The sequence below is a fragment of the Streptopelia decaocto genome (genome assembly GCF_964273445.1).
Source record: "Streptopelia decaocto genome assembly, chromosome: 3".
NCBI lineage: Eukaryota > Metazoa > Chordata > Aves > Columbiformes > Columbidae > Streptopelia > Streptopelia decaocto.
Genome location: NC_138656.1, coordinates 30,678,718 through 30,705,846, shown reverse-complemented (window position 1 = coordinate 30,705,846; position 27,129 = coordinate 30,678,718). Strand labels below are relative to the sequence as shown.

Here is a 27,129-nt window from a genome sequence, read left to right as displayed (position 1 = left end):
TAATTCATGTGTTTCTCCTTCCTGTCCTTTACAACTGTCTTGTTAGCCTTGATGATCAGTGCAATAGGAGTGTTTATCTGAAAAGCAAGAGGTAAATTGCATGTTTTCTCCTCTGCTTAAAAATCATTGAAATCCATGTTGTTCCTGTCAGGAATCGATAGTAGCTCAGCAGACTTCTGAAATAATAATCTATGAATGAACCTTGCAGTATCAGGAAGGCAGTCATCTAACACAGATGAGTTGAAAAGTTTGAGGAGGAGACTTGAATTCAGTGCTGTGTCCCGGACAGGAACAGAAATTTGCTTTTATACCTTTGTACCAGTATTCCAAATTTTCTGAAATGATCTCTCAATTCTGCAACAAACAGATGAATTATTACCTAGCTTAGTAGCTTCATGTTGGCAGAGTGCCAGCTGATATAGATGCCAGCGGACTATCCAGCGTGTTGGTGCTGTGGCCAGAAATTCATTTGATGGGACCTGCTGCTGCCTGGCTGGTTGGGGTTGGGTGGCCAAGCACCACGGGCAGGGGCTGCTCCCTGCCCTTCCGCGACCCTGGGGGAAGTTACACAGCACAAAATGATCTTCACTGAATGACACAGAAGATCCGCATCTTGGAGCATATTACAGTGTTTTGATTGCAAGTTATACAGAATAAAGACAACCCTGTTTAAATCTAGTGTAGTATTTGCATTCACATTTTTAATGTGAATAGCAGTATGCATGCTTGCCATAGATGCTTTTGCACTTTGTTAAAATTTGTGTAATTGGACATTTCTTGTTTAAAGTATTTTTCTTCCTTGGGCTATGCAAGACATTTAAAATATTAAAATGAAAATTAGGTAAAGATAACTATGTTCGGGAAATAGTGAGGTAGTACATATGTGTTACTGTGACAGAACAAATGCTGTGTATTCATATAACTCTGATTTGTCCCCTTGCCTGTTAAAATGAAGTACTGTTTTTTAAAAACTGTATGTCATCACATAACTAAGTAATGTATGGAAAAACAGGGCAGTGTTAAAACTGAAAAAAGTTTTACTGCCTTGTCTCAAGATACCCTAATTTTCTGCACTTAGTGGCATAAAATTAATGTTTAATGCTTTTTGTACTAATTCAATGTGAAAAATATAGCTGCTGTATGGCTATTTTATTGAATTAAAAATAGCAATGACAAAAAAATAATATGAAGGAAATCAAGCAAGCATTTGTTTTTCAAAGAGCCAACTTCATTGCTTCATAACCAGGTGGACAAAGTCTGGTTTTAAGGAAGTGTATGAAACAGAAAGGAAATCCTTTCCATTTCCTTTGCATACACTTTATGCAAAAAAAAAAAAAGGCAATGTGTAGGGCATGCTTGGCAAATTTTCAGAAGATGGTTGTCTAGGTGTTAAGCGTCACATAATTCTGAAAATAAATCCTATAAAACCTTCTAATTCAGTTATTTTGTCTATGTTTATTCAGAGGCCATTTTTGATACATTCTCACCTTACTCAATGCAAATTCTCTTATGTATGCCTGCAGTGTTTGTGGAGATGCCTCTGTTTTATTTACATGCTCTGATGAATTTGCCAGTTTTTTAGCTTTGGTTTCAGAGCGTATACAGGTCTTGACGGACCTTTGTCCGGAAATGAGTACGGCCAAGATACGTCTATATTTAGGGCCTAACAAAGTGTAGTCTGATTTTTGTCATGGTCATTGTTTTATTCTGACTCCTTTTTGCTCTTGACCTACTGGCAATGATGTTTTATGCTTTTTAAGGTGTTCTCTCATATAACATCTGTGAAATCTATAAATTATTTTTTCCTCTTCAGTAATTACATTGAGAAATTTTGTTTCAAATTTCAACCCTTCTGTTTGGAGTGAGCTCTTGCACATTTTCTGGTTAATATTTCATCCTCAGAACACTCAATCTGTGGTTCTGTTTTAGACGCCAGGTCTCATTAGTGTTACCTTTTTTCCACAGACTGGAGAATTCTCAGCTCGCTTCCTCTTGAAGCTGCCTGTAGATTTCAGCAATATTCCTACATACCTTCTCAAGGTAAAATGAATGTCTAAGTTGACAGTATTTGTGCGAGAATGTGAATTATTGAAATATTCTGAGTAACTATTTTGATTTTCCTGCCCTCCTCCTCCCCAAGAGGGAGGAGCTTTCTAAAGCTGATTGGGTTGTGTTCTGGGAAGGTGATGTTAGACACACTGTTGTTTTTCGTGCTGTTTTACCAAGTAGTAAATATACACCTATCACTCTAAAGGACCTTGCAGGATTTGGGTTGTTGTAGAAGATTCCATGCAATGCAGATGTTCTGGGATTTTAGACACTATGATAAGTAGCAAACTCCTGACCATATCCAAGGTATTATCTTAGGGAATAAATTTAAATATTTCCAGATAAACTCTTTTATGTGAGTCTACAGAACTTCAGGCTAGTAAGTGTTGGGTTTTTTTTAATGAACAGTCCAACTGTACCAGTAGCCTTGATATTAATAGTAGAAGCAGAACAACAAACTAAATAAACCGTTCTTAACAGAGAGTGAAAGCAAATGCTGATGATGTGAACTGTGGATTTCAATTATTACTTTGCTTCATTGTTTACAATGAACACTAATTTGACCAGGTACTTCAGAAAGCAGGAATGTAGAGTATTGGTGTGAGTTAGAAAAATGTATTTATTTCTTTGCTAAGAGGAAAAAAAAAAATAAAAACAAAACAAAACCAAAAAACGAAACAAGACCACACACACAGACAAAAACCAAAAGCTTGTGACAAATTACTAGCATGGAATAATTTGAGTTGAGGGGTTTTCACAATAAGGCATCACTCTTTCAAGCAGTTACTGTGGCAGCCTGTGAGACGTTCAGTGTTACTATATTGAGAGAACACAGTGAGAGATTTGGGTTCTCTCTGTCTTTCCTTTAAACTGCATGTCTGTCTCCTTACTCAGTTTTTTACTTCTGAATATTTGGGAAGAACAACTACTTCATATTTAGCAGCTAACGTGCTGAGATGTAGATCCTATTACCTTTTCTTCATCTTATTGTTAGAACTGTCTTCAGCTATTGTTAGATCACAATTGCAAACATGAATCTTCAGTCTTTCTCCAAATAAGATGTCTTCGGCTAAGAACCATGAAAATACAGGCAGGCAAAACTACAATTTGACTGAAATTTTTGGTTGTAGGCTGACATTGGTATCCTGTGGTCTCTTTACCTTCTGTAGACTGTTTGCTGTTTGAGTAATGAGGCGCTCCTAACTTTCTCAAAAGCATCCAGATATTTTCAGTGTGTTTCTGTGATCATGGTAAAAGGCAACAGCTGGGACATGGGCTGTTATCAGGGCCTTCTCTAGTGACTTGATGGGAATATTTCAGTCTGATGTAAAAGGGTTGGCCAAGGCCTTTTCAGGAGTTATGGTGCTGAGAAGCAGAATGCAGCAACAGGATAGCTGTGATTTCCTTCTGAAAGATTCTGTGGAAGAAAGGAGATTGAGAACATCTAATGTGAACTATGCTGTCTGCTCCTGTCAGAACTCCAAGTGCTGTATTTTCCAGGAACAATTTTAAATCGGTCAAGAATTTTAGGACATGTGCATACTGCATCACAGGGCTGTCCTTTACCTCTGTTGAGCTTCTGAGGAAACTGCATGACTTGAAGGTTGGAAGGTGATATATGATTTATGTAACTGTCATCATGTAGGAACCCTGTGATAAAAAAAGATTCTATTTTTGTTTCTAAAGAGTGATGTTTTAATACATCACAGCATACTCTTCTTTCTGTAATTCCCTATCATGTTCACTAGAAATCTTCTACCTTCTTTAAACAAGGTTAATATACTGTGGATAAATCATCAGTGCTCCACAGCTGCTTCCTGGAGGGTTGATCACCCTGAGTACTGAATGATTCATTAGTATGAAGGAAAACATGTATTTATTTTGCATGCATATGTAGATTGTGTGGATGTGAAGAGATATGCACTGAAGTAGTGGAATCGAAGTTTCCCAGTCTACTTTTATTTTGACATTTCTAAAATCATAATGTCTTAGCTTTGCAGTTTTAAAATTAATGTATTTTTATATGTAGTAGCCTGGGTTTTTAAAACAACATACCGATGAAATCCTTAGATTTCTTGTGCAGACTTCTGCTATGGGAATTGACAGATGAACTGTCTGTAGTAGGAAGGTGATGTGTAGTCTGGATGAGTAGCCACCAGAGAAGAATTATTACATTCCAGTAGTGTTTGTTGACAGATGAGGGATGATTTGACTCCAGCTCCAGTGTGGATTATGACAGAGAGCACTCTGTAGCAGGCACAGATCCTTTGCCCCGTTGCCTTTAGCTCCTTGTGTTCTGACATTACCAGCTATGTGGATGTCTTCTCATATGATAACAATATAAAGGCAGGTAGAATTGGAACTACTTTGTTGTAGTTGAAAAATTATCCTCTGGCTACTCCAAATTCATAAAGCTATTTTAAAAAAATCTTATTTTTTTTAAGCTGCGTATGTATGTTTTCTTTTTTCTTTCTTTCTTTTTTTTTTTCCTGGATGAGACTTTTGACATAAATAGATATATTTTTTTGGTAATAAAAATAATAGTACTTTATTTTCCATCATCTGCGATTTATGTTGACTTCAATGCTACTTGCTGGATGGAGGTACATGGTAGAGCATTCATTGATGCAGAGGAAATAATTGTCAATATATTATCCTGAAAGGTGGACGAGCAATCAGTAGTTGAAGTCTGCAGTGTATTAATAGCTTAATGTTTGAACTGTGGAATTTAATGTGTTTGAATTATGTTCAGTGTGTTGCCAGCCTTATAGTGTGCAGTTGCTTCTCTGTAATGATTTGCAAAGTTCAAACCTGTGTTATACTTTCTCTGCCATCTTATTTTATGTTTAATGAATACTACTTGTATTGAAATCTAGTGAAATATTTAAAAAACATTGTTCTTGCCTTATCAATCACTCCTAGTACTCCAATGATTTATAATGCTCTTCTGAAATTTTTGTTGATGTCAGTAGGTAATCACACTGCAAGCGTGACTGTGAAACTTTGAATAGTAAGCCAGTATTCAGATTTGAGGATGTAAGCTGTGAGAATGGTCTCTAGTGTTACAAAGTCTTAGGAACTGTTGAAAATACACCCCTGAATCGTAAGATCGTACTCTATAAACTTTGTACTGATGGTGGTGAGAGTATTTTCCTTTCCCTATGAAGAATAAAAATTTGAAGGCATTAGTTAAGTTAGATTGTTATGGACTGGAAAGGTGGATTTACCAGGTTATTTTAAAGATATTTGCTGCATTAAACTTAAAATTCAGTTCAAGCGTGTGTGCATTTTAAGGAAAGTATGTGAAGGACATCGAGAATGATTAAAAGAGCAATGCAGAGTACAATGTCTCTACCTTTGAATTCTGGAATGCTATTAAATGTTCTTCAGACATTATTTATTTGGAAATATAGTACCCCTTGTAGTAATGGCTGCAGAAGATAAATCTTTTTTCGTAAGGTTTCTTGGCATATTCCTTCATATTTGAAAGAAAATATATCATTCTTTATTTTCCAAGGTAAAGAACTGTTGAAAAATAATGGTTGGCTTACAATGCAAAAGCACATTTTGGAAAAAATAACCATTCATATTTTCTCCTTTACAAATTTTTACTTTAATACAAAGATTTTTAATTGAATGTGGGTCTCTGTATGCACTTTTACTTTGTTTTGTTATGCCGATCCATTTGACATAAATGAATATTCTAAGTGTTGAAACAACTGCAGAATCAAGCTTGTGGCTCAGAGTACTGTGAAGCTGATTACTAATAAGTCTTTCATTAAGGTTCTCTTATTTGACAAGAATGTGGCTTTGGCTCAGGAAAATTCTTACATCTGTAGCTATTTATATTATACTTTCCCTTTTTTTGCAGTTGGATTTTTAATCAGCACATTCGTTTTGGCTTATACTGTTTTCTGTTGTTAGCAACATTTTAAACTTTAGCCACAGTATTTTATAAATGGAAGTGTTCACTGTGCACATAGGTTTTGAGTCACTCTCTAGTTCACATGGGTGCCTCTTTAGAAAATACCATGTATGCTGCAGTAATAATGAAGGTAATAGACTTAGCATCTGAAATACGTCACCCAAAGTTTGTTTTATTGATTTGTTCAACTGTGGGGGTATATGTTGTCATAATGATAATTTGTTAAATATCTCCAGCTCAGTAATTTACAAATTGTACACCATTATATGGCTGTAGTATGATTGCACAGTATGAGTAAATTTAGAGTGTGTTGCCAGTGATGCTGTTGAAAACAAGACATTTAAGTATTTTTCTTTTATTTCCATGTTTTTTTATGTTTTTGCTGATTAAGATGTGCCCTGATTACCACCACCTTCTTGCATGTAATTTATAAGGTATTCATTCATTTTTCTTATGTACCTGCTTGTTCTGGCCTGGTGAACAGCTAATATCTGGACCAGTCTAGTTATGATGCTGTGACCAGCAGCCTTCCAATAATTTCTTACTATTCAAGTGTGAAGAAAATATGCAAAGCACACCTCATTTCTTTTTGTAGAAGATAGAAAAGATCTTTAAACTTGTTTTTTCTGAAGGGCTTTTTTGTGATGACCATTGTATTTAGTGCATATCTTTCAGAACTGAAACAAATAACAGACATTGTCTAGACACATTGCCAGGGGCCAAACAGTTGTGTGTAAGACTGTCAATGGAAAAGGTTTATCCTCATGTTCAAATTGAAAGATAAGAACCTATTTGTGTTTTTCTTTACTGGGATTTCATAATTTGGAAGTCTGTTAAAAGACTTCGGTGCAACTTTTGTTTACAATGTAGACCAAATTCCAGGTACTGTGAAAAGACTGCAATACTTATGTATGTTTGAGTAATCAGCTATAGTGGAGAACAAACAAAAGTCAAGTATGATATGCAAGGTCTAATGAGATCTTTTCCAGGCCAGTGTATTTACTATTGTGATTTATCAGTTTGATTTATAGCTGCTTAACTCAAAAACTTGAGCTAAATGTCCTGAAAAAGTACAGTATTTTCTTTAGCTTTTAAACTTCAATTGATTTTTTTGGTAGTTGGCTAACCAAAACCTGATGTGTAGTGTCTTACGGTCACAAAGTCAATGGCAAGAAGGAATTAAGAGTCCAGATCTGACTTGCTGTTTTTATGCTAGACTGTTATACACTGTGGTGGGCAGCAGTATGTACTATTTCACTGTCTTCCCTTAATGTATATATGTCTTCTAGATTGGGTAGAATGATGGACCTGTACATCAAATGAAGCTTGTCATGTCTGTGGTGACAGCTGTCATTTTACCTCTTTTACAAACAGGAAAACTATCTGTTTATAAGACTTTTAGGTAATCCTGAAATAATATGTACTTATCGTAATTGACAATACTTTGACCATGCTTTCTATCGAGATCTTTTAGGATAATATATAGTCTGCTGTTAATCATATGCTACTTAGGACTCTGTGACAGAGGCATAAAGTTAACTGCCTGAATTGTATTCCATAATGTGTCCTTTATCTTGAGTTGTATGTAAGCATTTGGAATAAACAGTTTAAATTTTAAAAGTAGATGTCAGTATGATATTCTCTAGATTGCTTCTTGTATGAGCATTACATTACTTAAACAGAATATCAAATTGTCAAAGATTGTCTAGGTCTCTTCTGTTAATAGTTTAAATGCAAGCTTTATAACATGCAATTATAATGAGCTATTGAGATTTTAGATTAGAAGTGTGTCCATGCAAGTTAGTACTGGCAGAATAGTTTGTAGTGGCTGAAGCCAGTAAATTGTATAATCTAGACGGTGTGAAAATAAACGTAACCTGTGTGTGCAGAAGACGTTTATCAAGAAGAAATGTCATTGATACTTGTCTCTAAGAATCTTTCATTTTAGCCTGTGCCAAGAAATCTGTGGTTTACTTTTGCTGGCCACTTTTTTCATCAAAAAATACTAAATGAAGTACCATCAAGGAAGCATTGCTTTTCCTCAGTACGGTGGCCAGTGTCAGAGCAGCAGCTTGTCGCCAGAAGCACACAGACTCTAAGGAGGAGAACTTGCATAATGAGTGAGGCCAAATATAAATAATTAATTAAAAGGTGTTTGTGTCATGAAATGTCTTTGGCAGTTTAAGAAGTTATGTAGTCAAAAAATGGTGACTTTTTTGGTGATAAAATATTTCTAAGTGTCTAGGTTTTTGTAATTACTTAAAACCATAAAATCTGTGAGCTGTAAAGGTTTGGAGTTTTAGTTTTGGTTTTTATTTAGCAGGATGTTTCAGTTGTCACTGTAGGTAGAAGTTGAGATCTTACTTATTCCACTGTATAGAAGCATTGTGCTCTGTGGCTAGTCTTACTCCTGCGGTCTAATTATTAACCTGATAGATTTGTTGCTTTGCAATAGAATCTACTGATTCTGGCATTGGAGAGTTGAGAGTAAAGCGTTACTGCTGTACTTCAGTGAAGCTCCAGAAATACTTACAGAAACGATGATTTAATTAATCATCCTTCCATGATTTTATTCTATTCTGCCCACAAAGCAAGGGAAGCAAAGCCCTGTAAAAATATCCTTTATAATCAGAACATGTTTCATTTGAGTTTTGTAAACTGATTGGTTCCCTTCATTCTCACTAAATTTTGTTAGCACAACTTTTCCACAACATCATGGTTTGTTTGTGGTAACTAGTCACTAAAACCACATAAAACATGTTAGAGTCAAGAGCACCTTAAGCTCCATATGCTGAAAGCCAAAAGCAATTTTTTAAATCAGCTTTTTCTGTAATTTATTAGAAGATTTTGTTAATAAGATCTGTCAACTGGAACAGCTCATTCTGTACAGCTGGTGATTTTTATAGGTTGTGATCTTAATATGAATCATAATCTCCTATCAACTGTATTTCTGATGACAGTTATATTTAAACATTTTATTTTTATCATGAAATAGTAAAAGAAAGGACCACCACATCTTACTATACTCATCTCAATTTCTGTGAATTTTGCTCTCATTTGATAGAACTATTAATTTACTACTCTGAGATGAGTAGAAATAGGTGGTTTGTTTTTTTTTAATTTAAGAAAAAAACATTAAGAAAAACAGGTTGAAAAGAGCAGCTTCTGAAATTTAAAAGCCGTTTTGCATCTGGTGGGAAAGTTTATAGACATGTTTTGTTGCGTGACTTGGTTCAGGTTTACTACCTTGTTGGGGCTTGTAATTTGTACTGTTGCTTTACATTTGCGTTCTATGTGTTGCATAGGAAGAATGGAATTCAATAGCCATAAAAATAATTGCAGGGTATTACATAATGATGGTGCTTGATTTATCTGTCATGGTCCACCCATAGTATGTAGAACAAGCAATGTACAGTGATCTTAAACTGGGAAGAGGATCTGGGATATATTTAAAAAAAAAAACGTTTTCTTTAGTTCCCTGTTCTTCTAAGACCAAGTATTTGAAAAGTTGTTGAGCACAGAATAGGAGCATAGTAATAATTTGTAAAATTCATTAACCAGCAAATCTGCTTTTGCAAATGTGGGCGTACATAACGCATGACGATAGGATGTTAAGAAGAATATTTCAGTGTTGAGCCCACAGCTTCTTTCTGCTATTAGGTTTCTTCCTTAGGTATCAGATCAGGGCTTAAGCCTACAGCAGCTCATATTTTGAGGTTTTAAAGTTGGTTTTCTTTACTAAAGTGCCAGATATTTACTGTTACAGTGATTGGGTTGGTTTAGTGTTTTTGGGTTTTTTTTGTTCTGACTTTCAAGTTACTAGATCATGTCTGTCTTTTTAAGAAAGAAAAGTACTAACACAAATGTATGTCTGCATGATGATTTGTATGATTCTTAGTCATTCTTGTTTTGGATTCTGTGATTTGCAGTGGTAACTTTATTAATTACACAATCCTTTAATGGCTGGCAGTCTAAAAAGGGGGTTTTCTTTTTTTTTTTTCTTTTAATATGTATCTGAAAAATAACTGTATTACACTGCCCACTTTTACTTGGTTTTGTAGCTTTACTATTGAATCAGTTACTCTCAGCACTAAATATTAATGCTGTGAGGCTGGATGATCCATCACATTTATTTTTGTCTAATTGATGCTGACAATGTCATTGATCGTAATATCACGAAACATGAAATAATAATAATTAAAAACAACCACACACAAAAACCCAAAGCAAAACACAAACTACCACCAGAAAAAAAATCTTGAACATTCTGCTGTTTTGCTTCCATGTCACCAAAAGAAAGCACAGCATTTTTTCCACTAATTGCTGATTAATAGTGTGCTATGTTCCTATCAAGCTCTGCATTTCTATAGTAACTTCTAGTTAGGAAAGTAGTTGCTTGTTTACATACGGTGCATTTTGGTATTTTCTGTTTTAGAGGGAGACTTTAAATGGAGAAGGCTAAAGGAAAGGCTGCCTTGTCCAGCAGCATCTCAGTGAGACAGTGAAAGAAAGATAAATAAAACTTAGACCTGTTGACTGCCTATTTCTGTTTTAATGATTTAAATGTTCGTGCTGGAACTTGTATGTCTCCTATGTGCTGGGACCTGCAATGATTGCAAACAGCACGTCCACGGGAGAGATGGGGCAGTGGGGAGGAGCGTTAATTTGGCTTCATTGGAAGCAATTAGGTGTGCTCCGTAGGTCTTAACAGGTTACTAGAACATCAGCATTTGGGCAAAAATGTGTTTGTGAACTAAATGTTCATTTTCAATTATGTAATGAACAGTCTGGAGTGCACAAACAATATTTTAAGTATATCCACATAAAATAGATGAGTAGTTCCCCTGCTGAAGGAAAATAGTGAAATGGAGTTAAGCTAATAATATTGCACCAACTCCTGCCACTCTTTGTCATTTTAATGATTTGCTTGTTGGAGTTAGCTTTAGTAATAAACTGCTGAAATGTGTACCCTTTTTAATATATCTAAACATGTTTATATATTTGGAGAGATCAGATATTCTGTATTTTACTGTAACGTCTTTTCTGGTCTGGAAAGATGTTAGACAATTGTGACTGATGTCTGGGCTAGAACTAATGACTGACTGACGGTATGTAAATAATCAGCTACTCATTTGCAAGAACCCTGAGGACAATGTGGTGTTTAACAAAGAATAAACACACTCGTTCCAAATTATTATTTTCATTGTTCAGCGTTTATTATTGTGTGTCCTAGATGAAATCATTATTTCTGCCTCATTTCACCTAGACTCATGACTTTTTGTAAGTAATAAATCTTACTTAATTTCCATACTACTATTAAGTGATTATATTGGCTCTTGACATGTAGGTCAAATTATATGCAGGTTATCGTTTTGACATACATATAGGTATTGTCTCTTTTTATCTACATAGGCTAGATGATAACAGTAACTGAGCATCTTATTAATTATTTAATATCTTGTTCAGAATAGATGTGACATATGGGAAAAAACCCTCTGTTTTTTCAGACAGAACTTGAAGCATGGAGGTATTAGGTGTATACAAATTTGCAGTGGAATCCTGAGCTGTGAGTAGAGAGCTTGTCCAAGGCTCTCACCAGAATGTCGTTCAGGTCCAGTGCATTTTGGCACATTTTTCTTGAAGGAATAACAGGCTATTTCTGTCAGCAGGGAGAGTTGTATGACTTCAGAGTTGTTGGAGAATTTTCTCTTAGGCCATTTTTCCACTGTTACGGATTTCTGTGTCGTCTCTCCTTAAAATTCTTTACTGTCCTGGAGTGTCTTAAGCACCTGTTGATTTTAGTTATCATGGATACCTCTTAACATTTGTACCATAACTTATAAGATGTTATATTGACTCATATAAATCACTTTTTACATTGGAAAATTGTACACTGATTTTTTTCCACACCCAACAAACGACAACAAATCTGCTCCTAGCATTAAAAAGACTGGGGCTCTGAGTTCCAGCGATTTGTGCAAGCAACAAAAAGCATTTGGGTTCTAGTTCTAAAAGGAATGAGATGCTCTCTACATGCCACTGACTTCAGTGGCAATAAGCTCATTAAAATAGACAATATTTCTCGGAATCAGGCTCCTGTCAATATATTACAGAGCTTGATGCCATTGAGTGTATCTCTGATGGTGCTTAGAACTTCTATGATACTTTCCTTCCAAAGTTCACAGAGCCCAGCTGTGTTCTGTGTGAAAGAAAAGCACTGGAACTGCTTCACTGATTTAAAAAAATCAGAAAGTTGAAAAGCAAATAAATGGCAGAGCAAGGAGTAGAGTACATGAAATCTGGCTTGCTTGCTGTCTGATAGTCTCCTCTGGGTGACAGATACCTAAACTAAGATACAACTTTAGCCTTATATCTTTTACACTGTTTCATCTTTGCTTACAAGTGGTAGCTTTCTAGGTAGAATTTCGTTCTTTACGTATCCGTTTTGTTTTATGCATATCATGTATTTTGACAGTGTATGTAAAATGCTATTAAAATGGCAGTAATTGTTCTGTGTAAGTAACCTTGACTGCACAAGAACTACTGAACAGAAGAGCTGTTTATCTTGTATTAAATATTCATTTTTAAACGGCAACTCAAGCTACTTTTGCAAGTTTTTGTTTGTTTTGGTTGGTTTTTGTTTGTTTTTCTTGGTTTGTTTTTTTTTTAAATCAGAAACTGTTGTTGAAACTTTATGTCAAGGTGTGAAAATTAGTAGGTAGATACTGGGTAATGAAAAAGACTTATTTAGAGCAGGCGGTGTATTTGGAGTAAAGATCAGTGACCAGGATTTATGCAACTTGTTTGGTAGAATAAAGGACTGTATTGCTGATAATGTGGAACTTTAGGACTGCATGCTTTATGAACTCTCCTAAAACAGAAGAAATGTTGGAACAAAATTACCAGAGGGATTCTTCTGTTTGCAATAGCAAATGTTTTATGAGAAGCTGTGTAACTGAATTTGTAATAAACAAGGCTGGCATTTTACGATTGTGTTCTTGCAGCAGCAGTTTTACTGTATGGCATCAACTTAATAACTAAAATATTATCTCTTTTTTGTTTACCACATGTTGCCAGTTCCTTCTTGAAAAGACGTGTGATCAAACTGCAGCCCAGTTTACAGGTCTTCAGGCAATGATAATATCAGATTTGGGAGACTATACCTGTTAAAGCAACTTGGAGGCATATATTATCTCTCTGACTCATGTGAAGCAGTATTGCTATATGCAGAATTATTTTTCCTTGGCTTCCTTATTTATCAGTTTTGTGAATATAACTGGATAAATTTGCCCCTCCTAGAAAAATGGTATAGATAGATTTATGCCAGTGATAACAAAGCGTTATCACTCTTATCAAAAGGTAACTGCATGTGAATAAACAGTATATTAATAAAATGCTTCAATACTAAATAAAAAAGAAGCAATAGCACTAAAAAGGTAACTTAACAGAAAAGAACTGAGAATCATTGGAAGTCTAGTAAGAAAAAGGATCCATATAAGAGTGAAAAAAATTACATTCTATTAGGTTTGGAGGGATGCATTCCTGGGAAACTTGGAAAATTGTAGTAGTGATCTGTATAAATAGGGAGAACAATTAAGTTGCCATGCAGTTCAGCAAGACAGAAGGTGAGTCTGTGCTTAGTAAGACTACTCCGATAGAGTGATATTTGTGCAGTCTTCTGGCACACACGGATGTAGGTTTTAAGATTTTAAGTAAAACAGCCAGGTTTGTGAGCAGTAGAAATGTTGAAGCTTCGTTTCATACAGGTCAAATCCCTTGTCTTCCTGAATCTCTACGCTGTGCCATTGTGATTCTCCCACATAGCAATTTATCAAGTGAGAAGACAGCAAACGTGTTCACTGGTTGACCCCCAGTTGCTGCCATTCATAGCAAGCTGAATTACCTGTTGTGATAACAGGGTAGTCAGTTCTCTGTCTCCTCTACCTGACTGCTGTTCTTCATATAGCTTTTATGAACTTAATTATCTTTGAGACTAAAAACAGGTTGGAGAAAGGAGGGGACAGGGTCGGGAGGCATCTGGAAGTATGCTCACATATGCACTGTGTCTGAAGCCAAGGGAAAAAGCATTACAATGTGTGTATATTAAAATGAAAAACTTGATGACATTAAAAAGTTTTTCATCATCCAAAAAGTTTCAGAACAATTTTACTCCAGTGGAATGAATGTCCAAGTAGAATATTTCCACTTGGTTAGCGCTGAGACATTTGGTTGAATTTGGTTGTAAACTCCTTCCTGCAACCTGACTATCAGTGGTGTTTAAATTGGTTTGGAAACGCCAATCTAAGGGATTGTATATTTTAAAAATAAATCTTTAAGTGTGTTCAGTGCTGGAACATTAGTAGTAGGTCAAGGTGCAGCTGGTTTTCTCCTTTCTCCACTGAGACGTTCATCACTTACTGTGAAGGAAACCTCCCCCTTCATGGGAGCTAAAAGAATCAGCAGTAAGTTTTCAATATGAAGACAAATTAACAGCTCATTTAATATGCAAAATCTATTTTGTGGTTGGACAGCAAAAGCAAGAGTCTGAATTTGTAGAGAAAGATGAATAATCTCTATATCACCATCTTAAGGCAATTTTTGGAGGTACTGTCAATTAAGATATTTACAGCTGTACAAAACACATTGGAGTGTGCTTTTTGAATTGCAGAGAAAGAGTGGAAACAAGTCTTATCTGTTCATCTTTGTTCCAATTTTGGATTATTTGAAAAATACAATGAAAAAGATTCTTATTGAGATTAATATATTGGAAGCTTACTGCATGTAAACTTTTGAAAACACCAGTTTGAAACTTTCACGGCATTGTCTTCAGATATTTGTGTGTTTCTCCTGTACATGAGTGCATTCAGATCCTTAGAAAACTACTACATGGAGGACAAAGTATTTGAAAATGCTTGTTTTATTACTTTTAAGTAAACAATTAGTTCAGGACTGTTTACTTTTTTTATGCAGCCATTGATTGCAAACCAGCTTCTAACACACTGAAAACTAGACAAATACACAGCAAAGCATTTATCAGTGCTGATTGAGAAAGGAATATTCAAAAATTGATGAAAATACCTTGACAGCATCCTGTTAAGTAACCATCTGCAAATATATTAATGCCATTGTTTTAATAGACTCCTTTCTTGATTAATCAATGACTTTGTTCTCTTAAGCACATCTGTCAGGACATGTCTTCCTAACAAATCTGTTCAGCCTGGAGCATGTAAGGCATCATCCTCATCTTCAAACTGTGTTAAGTCAAGAAAATGTTGTGGTAACGTTGGCATCGCTTGTCCAAGAACATTAAGAACCTTGTTGAGGATCTTTTTAACCATAAAAGGATGTATGTTATGCTTTCTTGTTTGGTGGAAGTCGGAAGGGAGTGAAAAAAATACAGAAGGAATTTTTATTACAGAGAAGTATTTCCTTGCAAATAGTACATGAAGGAATACAGTGTCTGAAAAAAGATTTTGTTGGCAGGAGAAGTAGTAGTCTGAACTACATATTGTTGCTGATAAATGTTTTAGCTATAGATGAATAATGTATTTAAAATTCAAATTTGTCTAACAGCAGAAACATAAAAAGTTCATTTTTAGACACCTACATATTTTTTTATATGCTTGTGTAGATCTTTCTTGGGGTACTAGGCCTGATTTACAACACCCCAGCCCACCCCCCCATACCTAGAGACTGTTACCAGTTGCAGGTGTTTAGAAACTTGCCTGTAAAATGAAGAAAAAGTAAATGAACTTGGCATTGTGTGTTTTTTTTAGGAATTTGCATATGAAGAGCTTTTCAGAGCTGTTCCATCCTGGTGGTGTACCAGTGTAATTGTTAGCAAGATGTTTATTTGTTGCTCTTCAATATGTTTTCTATTTCTTTTGAGAATGATGAGAAATTCCTGGGCATTGATATTATTTATGGTGGGAAAAATGATACATTTTATTTTCAGATCATGAAATCATAAAAGAAGTTCAAAAGTGAATGTTGACTTCTGCACTCTTCGACTTGCATTCCTTTTTTAAGAGTATATTTCCTTTTTAAGTTTAGCAGTGTTAACAAAAATCTTAAACTCACCTTTAGTGACCAGAACTGTTGAGCACAGTAAGAGGAAAGTATGCTCCATTTTGTTTGCATTATGTTCCATTTTGTTTTCCTAAGCCTAACCCTACACATAAGTATGCAACACATGTCATTAAATGTAGACTTTGAATGTTTCTGAGATTCTGGGAAAAAAAGAAAGGTATACTAATATCTTTAAAGCCTGTGAGTGTCAATGTCTTTTCTTTCCGTAGCTCATGGTGATAAAGCTGCTTTTCCGTGTGAGGACTGAGGAGCACAAGTTTTATATTGTGTTTTGGTTTCCACAGAGGTTCTTAAAGAGATTCAGTGTGATGCCGAGAGGGCAAGTCACACAATCTCTTGAGTTTTCATACATAAAATAGGGGGGAAAAAATTCAAAACTTCTTAGTGACATACAGTTTCACATTTGTACAATGTTTTGTTTCTTCATTGCAGTCTTCTTTCTATAACAAATTATTGGTTATCCAGCTATTCCAGTGGTTTGAAAGCATTTACATGCTGAAATGGCAAGTAGACGTATTTTCAATAAGTGTGTGTGTGCCTAACGTGCTTGTAAAGAGTGCTGGGTTTTCTTGTTTGTTTGTTTGGGGTTTTTTTCTGTAAAGGACTAGGGGAATGAGATTGAAGTTTTCTTATTTCTTCTGTTTTGTTTTGTTTTCCTATAGTGTGTTTTGTAGAAAGTTAGGTGCATTGGATATATAAGATTTTAAATGTAGATTTCAATTAATGCAATTACACCATTGCCATATAAATTCTTGGAATGATGATATGGCCTCACTGAATCTTCCTTCTCAGTTTTTCTTACACAAATACTGTAAATAATAGTACAGTTAATCAGTGTTACTGATTATTTAGTAATGAGAATCAAGTTGCTTGCTTTTGGAAACAAGGTATCTGTAATACACTCAACTGTCATAAAAAGTGGTTGATGTTTAGCTTTAAACCGATGTTTTGTCTGGAGTGAAGAGCAAGTGTGTGCATCATGATTGGTGGGTTTTCTTCCCTGTGTTGCAAAGAAATATTCATTACACTTTGTGTGTGGGAAATGACCAGCTAGCAGATTCGTTTCCCTGTGTTTGTGTTAGAAAGGAGGTTTATGGAAAGTGATCAAGGCAAGAATTATTATGACTCCTGTTCTGAAACAAGTTGCATGCAATTTTTTAAAAACAAATATTTGAGATGCCTTTATAGAGGGCTGGTGTAATGGCCTAGTTGGTGGAGTTTGGGCTGGTCAAGAGATGACAGAGTTTTTTATCCTATGAGGTGTATTCTGAAGACAACAGGAACATGATCAGAGAACTCTGTTCATAAACATAGATTTTCAAACCATCTGAAATACGAAGGGTAATTATATGGCATTATATTTAAAGGTCTCTTTGTGTTATATGCTTGTTCTGTGTTTCAGAGGGATAAATATATACAGGAATTGTGGGTGTGTCAAAGCAGCAAAACTGGTTCAGACAGGTAAAAGCATTTGAAGTGGTGTCTTTGCACCATTAATAGTTTTGAGTTGGTCTCAATATTTCTGCATCAATATTATGAATCCTGTTTTCAAGGATTTATTACTCCTATAAAAGCATCAGACGTTGCTTTTTCATTCTTCTTCTATTAAAAACATTGTATGCAGGCGGTGATAGCTGTCTGATACTGGAAATGCTTCTGCAACTTGAAATTTTTTCTTGTTGTTCATGAAGCAGTCGGTGATAGTTAAAGGAATTAAGATTAATAGGCTTCCTTTCTGCTGCATTGAGAGACAACTTTGCAGTCAGGATCTAGAAGTTTAGAAATACAGAGTTAAGGTTATAAGATGTATTAATCTCTACCTCTTAGAACTGGGAAGCTGGTTTATGACATTTTGCTAGGGTCAGGTAGTGACAGAATAGAAATAGATTCTGGTAGTTGTGATTTTTAAGCCATGGAGTATCAAGTACAATAATTACTTTATCTGCTAATTTAGTTGTGGCTGTCAACCTAAATTTAGTATAATATTTATTAATAGGTGAGTACAAGCTGCTCCGTATGCTAATCTTTGTCCATTTGAGTATTTGTTTATCATGGTTGAACTTTATGCAATTTAAGGAGCTGTCATTCAGTAGATATTTTTAAATCTTCAAGTAATATCCTTTGATGCAGCAATGTTGAAGGGAGAGAGGAATGAACAATTTTATTAATTTCTACCAAAATGAAGTATTGAAATAACCGTTTTAAACATTAAGTTTTGCTTTAGTCACAGGAGATATTTTAAATGCTGTTTTAATCCATTTTAAGTATAATTTGAATTGCTACCAGCAGCTTAAAATGTGTGTATTTATGAATTTAGGATTGCAAGTGTTTTGCATAAGTACTTTGCAAATGCCTTTGTGCTTCTTTATTTAAAAAATTATTTACTGGCAGTTCAATATGTCAAAATGAATCAGAAGACAGTGGAAGTGATATTATAATCTATCCACGTGAACAGTGGCATGCATCAAATTCACATAAAATTAAGTAGACTTTCAGTGGTGAGACTTAAGTGTCATTCTCTTCTTGCCTTCATTGGTAAGCGTGCGCATAGGCCTTTAGATGTAAATGGCAACTCAAGCTGTTGTTGTGTCAGGTTGATCAAACCAAACCTGAATTTAGGAATAGCCTTAGTTCCTTATGTCTTCCTCTAGCTACCCTGTGCACGATCCAGCACTCCATGAAAGAAATTATTTATGGAATTTTATTAAGATACCGACTACCCAAAACACAAGCATTGATGTTCCCTGTGCTGAGTTGATTGTGCATCGTGTCGCTTATCTATCATGTCACAACAGTAAGTTGTGGTCCCATTCATTGTCCTAGATAATGTATTTTACCTGTAATTTATTTAATGAAAATATGGTCACTTCATATTTCATAGAAAATTAATGGAAAATTTGTGGACTATTCCTAGAAATTAACTTCTGTAGCATGAAGACTCAACAGAATATTTCCTCGTACTTGCCAATTTCAAAATCTAACCTGATAGAGTATCTGTGAAACACGTTTCTATGTTCTTGCCAATTAGGCCACCAGTGGTTTTTGTGTAGTCAAGTTAGCAGGTCATGAAGTATGGGCATTTAGAGAAAGGTCTCTTCATGTAAGTGCAGCGAAATGGAAGGGTTTCTCAGAGTTGAAGAAGGGATTATGTTATTCATCTTAGTGGACAGCACACTGAAATATTTTTATTTGAAGTGAAACAAAGAAGAGACAGTGGCTTACTCTACCAAACATTATTTGAAGTGTAGCAACTTTGCTACAGTCTGATAGTAAATGTTTTAAGTGAGTGGGTGTTCACCAACATAAGTGGTATGAAATAAAGTCTTCAATAGCATCACCTTGGTTTTCATCAACAAGCAGTAAGAGAAGACTTCACCTACTTTGTCCATAGAATACATTAGAGCCTGATGAAAGTTAGAAATGGCTGTGCCCACTCTGTCATTCTCATTTCTCCTTCTCCTAACAGGTTTCCAGCTTTTCTGTTTCCAAAGGTAATTTCATTCATGGAAGAATAATCTAAGGTTTGTTCTCCTCTACCTACGGAGTACAGTTTTTACACTCTTTGAACCTTTACAGTTTCGTTGTTAACTTTCCTATAAATCGAGGTAACATTTTGTCTTTAACTGGTTTCTTGGAAAGTGAATGGATGACTTTTGAGGAGCTATACAAACAACAGGTATTTCACTGTCAGTCTTAAATCTCCACTATCTAGGCTTACTGGACTGTAAGTACAGCTTATGATGGACTTGCTGAAAGTACCTGTTGTAGTCATCTTAGCCATCTATCTGCCTGTACAACAACATTCGTTTTCTCCTTCTCAAGTGGCTTTTCAATTGGAAATAACAACCACTAGAAGGAACAGAGTACTGCTGACATCCTCTGAACATATTTCCATGAAGGAATTCTTCATATATTTTTACATAAAGGGCTTATCTACCATATTTCAGAATTTCAGATAAATCACAGTGTTCACTTAGCTGTAATTTTAGCTTTGTTTTCTAAGGAAGTGAGGCATCAGTGGATGCTGGAAAGCAGCTCTGCAGAGAGGAATCTGGGGGTTCTGGTCGATGGCAAGTTGAACATGAGCCAACAGTGTCCCTGGCAGCCAAGAGGGCCAACCGTGTCCTGGGTGCATCCAGCACAGCATTGCCAGCCAGGCAGGGAGGTGATTGTCCCACTCTGCTCCGCTCTGACGCGGCCTCACCTGGAGCACTGTGTGCAGTTCTGGGCAACACAGGATAAAAAGGATAGAAAGCTACTGGAGAGTGTCCAGAAGAGGGCTACGAAGTTGGTGAAGGGTTTGCAGGAGAAGCCCTGTGAGGAGCGGCTGAAGTCACTGGGTTTATTCAGCCTGGAGAAGAGGAGACTGAGGGGAGACCTCATGGCGGCTACAGCTTCCTCACAAGGGGAGGAGGAGGGGCAGGCGCCAAACTCTTCTCTTTAGTGACCAATGACAGAACCTGAGGGAATGGCAGGAAGATGTGCCAGGGGAGGTTTAGGTTGGACATTAAGAAAAGGTTCTTCCCCTAGAGGGTGGTGGACACTGGAACAGGCTCCCCAGGGAGGTGTCACAGCCCCAAGCCTGACAGTGTTTAAGAAGAGACTGGACAAGCCCTCAGACACATGGTGTGAACTGTGGGGTTGTCCTGTGCAGGGACAGGAGATGGACTCGATGATCCTTGTGGGTCCCTTCCAACTCAGGACATTCTATGATTCTGTTGTCTAAGTGTGCCTGTTCTCTTCTCCCCTTTTCTCAAATAACTGTACCTCGCCTATCAGTATGCTCTACAGTGAAACTGGCTATGGCAAGGAATGCCCTTCAGTTAGTTCCTTTTCTTGTCCTAAGATAATTTGTTGTGAAAGCTATAAAAATGAGTTAATTACAATATAGACCAAACAAACATTAGGAAAAAAATTGGGATGTTTAGTTTTGTCTCTGGACTTTCCTGGTATCTTTATACATCTGCCTTCCAGATAGTAAAGACTTATAAAAGGGACTGCTCCTCTTTTAACAATAGAGCATCAAACACGTGGTTGCCACAAAACCAGTTATTACAGTGCAACTAACAATTATAGTAATCTTGTGAAGATTAAAGTTCTAATGTAAAGCATCTTGGAAACCAATTTCATAGATACAAAAATACCTGCAGAGAATATTTCTTAATGTGGGAACACTCTGTCCTTGATTAATGCAGTGGGGTTTAAACTGCTCTCAGAACAAATGAAATTTTGGGAGCGAGAAAATAGATACAGATCTGTAGGTATTGACTAGTCCTACTGGAGAAGGATATCTGTTCTATATTTATTAAAAACAAACAAACAACCACTTACCATATGTGCATCAGTTTGGACACGGGGTAGCCTTAAGACAAATGAGTGTCAAGTAAGTGCAGTTGTTCTGAGTAAAAGCCAAAACAAATGTGTTTAAGTAACCAGCTTGTATAATGTTTCAGGCTGAAGGGATTCAAGCAGTTGAAGCTTCTGTTCTTAGAAAGATCACATATGCCATGGAAATAGAATAAGAAATATATTTTTAAAAAATCCACAAAACAAATTAAAAAAAAATTATAAAATGTCCTTTGGTTAGTTTAGGATAGTCAGGAATTGAATGTGGAGGAAGACAAAAGGAAATGGCATGCTTTCTTTAGAGGGGAGAAAGAAAATATTGACACTTATGTAAGTATAAATATTGCCATTGATAAAATTGGGAGTGTTAAAGGCTAGCTGAGAAGCGGTTTCAGAAGTAGATATGTTGGAAAACTGGAAGACTCTAGAAGTTTTCATGTTGATTGACGTAGAGTCTAGGGGCTTACAGGGAGCCAGGACAGTGGTTGTTGAACATTTAACAGTTTCTATTTAATATTACTCAAAGTGCCTGGGGACCCATCAAGAGAAATGAAAGCTTAATTTAGACAGAGCTTTCTGGACATTACTGTGCTGCCAAGTATAAGCAGAGGGAGGAGTAGCTTCTCTTGTGGACCAAGCCGTTAATGATGCTTTATGGAGAGGGAAAAGTCTGGAGTTTCATAGTTAAAGAGAAGTTTGTGTTCATGACATGAGTAACTGTCTGGGCTGAAAGGTCAGAAGTTGGCAAGACTAGTGTGGATCCCAAATGAAGCAGCAAAAAAAGGAGAGGACAGAACGATCTTCTCTTCTGTTTCATTTAAGCTAATTACTGCAGTGGCCGTCTGGTAACTAGAGCATAACTTTTAAAAGGACCTGTGTGCATACATACGTGTATGTGCACCTGCATATGCCATGGGTGTATCTAAGGAGCTTATCATTGTGATGATAACATTGTGCAAAGGAAGGTGAAGATTAATAAATTGGCTTGTTTTCTCTTGAAATGTTATCTTTTAACCTACTTAGCTGTGGGGCACTTTGCCATGGGTTGCAGTAAGTGCTGTTTCTTGAATTGTTTGAAACTAATCTAAGCAAAATACTGTATTTTTTATTGTAGCAAACAGCTACACCTTTAAAAGTAGTACCCAGCAGAAGTAAAACTGAGGATCCATTCCCAGTGTATGTAGCTCTGTGGAGCTGTGTTTAGATTATAAAATGAAACCAATTTGAGTTAAGGTTGTATTTCTAGTTGAAGACTGATTAGTTTTCCTAGATTTACTGTTTTCAGTGATGCCAGGATTATGGCAACGTTCATTTGATTTAAAGCCTAGACAAGTATTGAGTGTAACTATAAATTTGTAACAGTTTTTGAAATAAATCATTAAATTGATGATTTGTCCTTGCTTTTACAATGAAAATGTGGATAGATTTATTTGAAGAAGTCAGGTCTATTATAATTGTCATTTAAACATGAGTTGTTATATTGCTAATGAACTGCATATAACAGAAACACATGGCTGTTGCTTCTCTAGCAGAATTTTTAGTTTAACTCCATGGCTATATAGTCTGCAGTACTGTGAAGTTAATACAAAGGAAGGTCTGTTGTCTGCATAGCTGTAAAATAAAAATCAGATTGTGTTGGATTTCAGTATCAATGCCTAGCAGTTCCTTTTATTGTGATGACAAAAAAATATTCACACAATCCATGGATAACTTCTCATTTTTTTGTTGAAATACAGCCTATTTCTATTATTAGGTTCAGTTTTACTTGGTAAATTTTTCATATTCCATAATACTTTACAAGACCTTACATTATTAATAGAACTGTTTCTAGGATTACCTATGTGATGTTTTTTCTGTATGCTGTTTCAATTATGGCTCTACAAACAATCAGAGTCCCTGGTAGATCTTAAAAAAAACATATTGCCACTAGTTAGTGGTTTTGTTTAATGTATTTCGTTTTAATTACAGTGGGCTTTTAGGCAGCTTTATCTCATGGCTAAAACTTGAGTGTGTTCATGGTTGAAGCAGTGTTTCTCAGCTTCTTTATTTGAAGCTACTATCTAGCTTCAAATATTTTCATCAACCCTTCTCATTAATTTTTTTTATTTCCGAATAAGAATTAAGTAGAAATTGAGGTATTGAGTGGTTGTAGGTGTTGGGGCAGAATGTTAATGTAGATGATTTTCTTCTGTGACTGCTGTGGAGGTGCATACAAAGTAAAATCAAGTGTGCCAAAATTTCAACTATTCTTAATATTCAGAAAATAGGAAGATACGATAGGCTGTTAACATTATGTTTGGACCCCAGAAGGAAAAGATGAGACACATTTTATTTCTAGATAAACACCATTAAGTAAAAATAGAAGAAATTTTGCACATGAGATGTCAAGATGGTACAAGCAATTTCACATGGGCTTGAAAAAAGCAAGTTACTGATGGTGGAAAGATTAATTAGAAAAAATGACATGAATTTGGCAATTTTAGAGAATTCCAAGAATGCACGTGACTTGAATCTTCCCTCTCCTCGATCCATCAAATGCTATTGACTACAATTTTGTTGCTGATAAACACAACTGTTTTGTAAATAGCTTCTTAGAAAAGGCTCAGTGGTTTCAGAGTTGGAGCTTGCTCATGTACATAGGCGTTTAAATATCGTTATTTAACATCACTGCTTTTAATATGTTGGGGTTTTGGTGTTTGGTTGTTTTTTAACAGTGACATCACAAGTAGTGACTTGTCACTTTTTTTCCTGGCAGTTACTTTGTTTTCCTTATGCCATTTTATTTTTAAGGTGACTTCCAAATCTGCACTTTTATTAAGCTCTTTTTAAAATTCCTAATATTTTGTCCCTAAGGAAGTGTCATAGTGGGTCCCACTTCAGGTGCACATGTACCACGCAAATGGAGGGCTACCTTCTTTTTCAGCTGATGCCTGTAGAGGAACTGAGTTTCATGAAGATGTGGGAAGTCAAAGGGTTACTGTTGTCTGTCAGTCTGCTCTAACTGTCTGTAACAGCAGGATGGAACCCAACGAATAACTGTCCCACAAATCCCATCAGTTATGAAGTCTGAACATCAAACCTGCATTATTTCAGGAAACTTCTGAAAAGAGCATAGTCTTTAATTTCTTAAATTCATTGTTTCAAAGAAAAAAAAAGTATCAAAAGCTCTCTCCCTATAGGTCGGGGTAAGAAACTTCCAGTTCAAACTCTGTTGTCACGATTAAAGTCTTGCTCATGTGTGGTGACATCATCCTCTTTGCCAAAGACCATAGTGCTCAGTTTTATGGGAAGAAAGCTGAGTACCTGACCAAAAACAGAGAGTGTTCTACGCTGTTGATGTGCACATGCTGGGGTGCTGTGCTGTAGCTGTTGAGCATATGGAAGTGATTTTGGGTCTTGTGAGAGCATTAAAAGTTGAATTAGATTTACAGAAAACAACCCCTTGAACGGATGATATGAGAAAGTGTCAGGAAAGACTTCACAAATTGAAGGGTAATGTCAATATTAGTGGCCTTCGAACCTGCATTTTCTTCATTAAAACACAGTTCCAGATGCTGTAAAAGAGTTCAACAATATTTCTCTGAGTTCTTTATCCCAAGTTGGTGATAGATTCACTAACGGATGAGATATGGGGAAAAGATGCGGTGATCTTTTTCTGAGTCAGTAATCAGGGAGATCTCAGTGACGGAATCAGTCTTTCATCTGGAAATATGTGATGTATTTTTCTAGCAACTACCTCTTTAATCCATTGGGACCACATCTGAGCTGGACGCCCTGTGTTTCAGGTGCTGTCTTGGGCAAGGTAAACAACAACAGATGAGTCAACCTTCTCCTGAGCAGTACAATGAAGCACAGGAGTTACTGTCTCATGCTCTAAGTTCCAAAGACGTCTCTTGGCACAGAATGCGACTTGTCTACTATGTATAAAACAGGCTGAATGTGAATTTTTCCTTGCATTATGTATCCAATTTACATACAAGTATGGATGTGAACTCTGAAAGTTGAATGTTTTAGCAATTTTTGACTAATACAGCTTTTATCCCTCATCTGAGCATCCTGCTTACCACCTGTAGCAGGATCAACCTTCACACAAATGTGAGGGAAAAAAAACTGTATTTCTCTCCTTACTGGAAGAAGTGGGGTTTTATTTTATTTTTTTATTTTTTTTAAATTTACAGTAATGGGTTCTTACTCTTTGACATCTGTGCACATATACACTTGTGTGCATGATTAAACCAAGCATTTAGTTTGTTGGAATTATGCATGTTCGTAAATAGGACTCTGGGGGACAGGATGCTCCAACTTGCATATTCTTTGTACAAAGCAGAAAATGCCCCACACAGACACACGCACTCTTTTTTTTAAGATCCAGTAGACATAAATGTAGGATAACAGAATTCTCTCAAGAAGAAATACAAGTATTATGCACTTGAAATGGGAATGCATAATAACAGTTTGTGAATCAAAAGTGCTGTGAACTTTAATGAGAAACATTCCTGTTATTCTTGGGAAACTGCAGTTGACAAAACAACTCATAGCAGCTAATACTTTTGATATTGGCACGTTCTTTTAAAACAAAGGTTCCATATTTTTAAATCAGGTCAGCAATACTAAGCTACAATGGTGAAAGACCATTGAGCAAGGATAACTTTGTTTGCTTTTACCTTACACTTTGATTATTCACTTTTTCATCTGTGAAATCTTGTTGGTACTTCCTGGTTCACTGAAGATCTGTCTCAGAATATGGCTTTATTCTGGCATTCTTGTTGTGACCCATGTAATCTATAGTATTTCTGATTCTGCAGAGGTATCCACTGAACCAGGAACATATAAAAATATCAGGAGAGTGCAGGAAAAAGCTTTTCTTAAAAAGTTGGATTGATTTTAAAAAATAAATGCTTGTGCTGACTTCCACCACAACATGGCTACAGAAATACTTATCATAGATGTTTGTCTTTCATTGTATTTTAACTTCTAATCTTTTTTTCTTGTGAGATTTACTAATTGTATCAATGAGCCATTTTATGATCTTTAAATAAACCCCAACTTCTCACTGGTGTAAAACTGTCTTAGCTTGACGTAGCTCTGTATATATTTCTTACAGTCTTCCCAAAAATAATTGTTCCTCTGAATCTTCTTTCAATCATGTGCCCTCGATACTAATCCATTCTTTTGTTTTGTCAATTTACATATATAAAATATAAATATCCATGTACAGAAAAGCTGTATTTGGAGATTAGAAAGTTGTCTTGGCAGGAAAATAGTTTTATTTCAAACTATATTAATGATCTGTTTGTACTCTAGATAACTGCTCAACATTTATTAGCAGATCTTGTTTTCCAGTGGACGTGAGGTGACTGCTCTTTGGCTTCTGCAATAACATTACGATTTTTAAAGAGGCGAGAAATCAGTAAAATGGGAGAGAAGAAAGCAAATACTGCTTTCTGAGTAAGTTATAGTCCAGTCATCTGAAGAGGTGGCTGGAGAGTTGTCTCCAAGTCTTTACCTGGGAAAGCAAGCTTAAAAACATAGGGCTTAGCTTAAAAAAAAAAAAAAAGGCTCGTAACTACATGTTCAGGATGCAGCTTGATAGCTTCGGGGAATTTATAGAGAAAGAAACTCTGTAGAGGTGACCTGTCATAAAGCATCTAAATGGATAGTGGTTTGTGTTTTTATTTGTTTGCTTGGTTCTGAGAGTGTTGAAAGTATATTTTTGTGTT

At 35.9% G+C, this 27,129-nt stretch overlaps 1 protein-coding gene across 2 annotated transcripts in view; it reads left to right on the top strand.

Moving 5' to 3' along the window:
• BABAM2 (BRISC and BRCA1 A complex member 2) overlaps positions 1-27,129 on the top strand; it is a 172,515-nt gene that overhangs the window by 56,825 nt on the left and 88,561 nt on the right. For both annotated transcript variants that reach the window (XM_082048307.1, XM_082048308.1), the window contains exon 6: positions 1,966-2,040. In XM_082048307.1, coding sequence (XP_081904433.1) covers positions 1,966-2,040 — 75 coding nt within the window. The remainder of the gene's footprint in view (positions 1-1,965; positions 2,041-27,129) is intronic.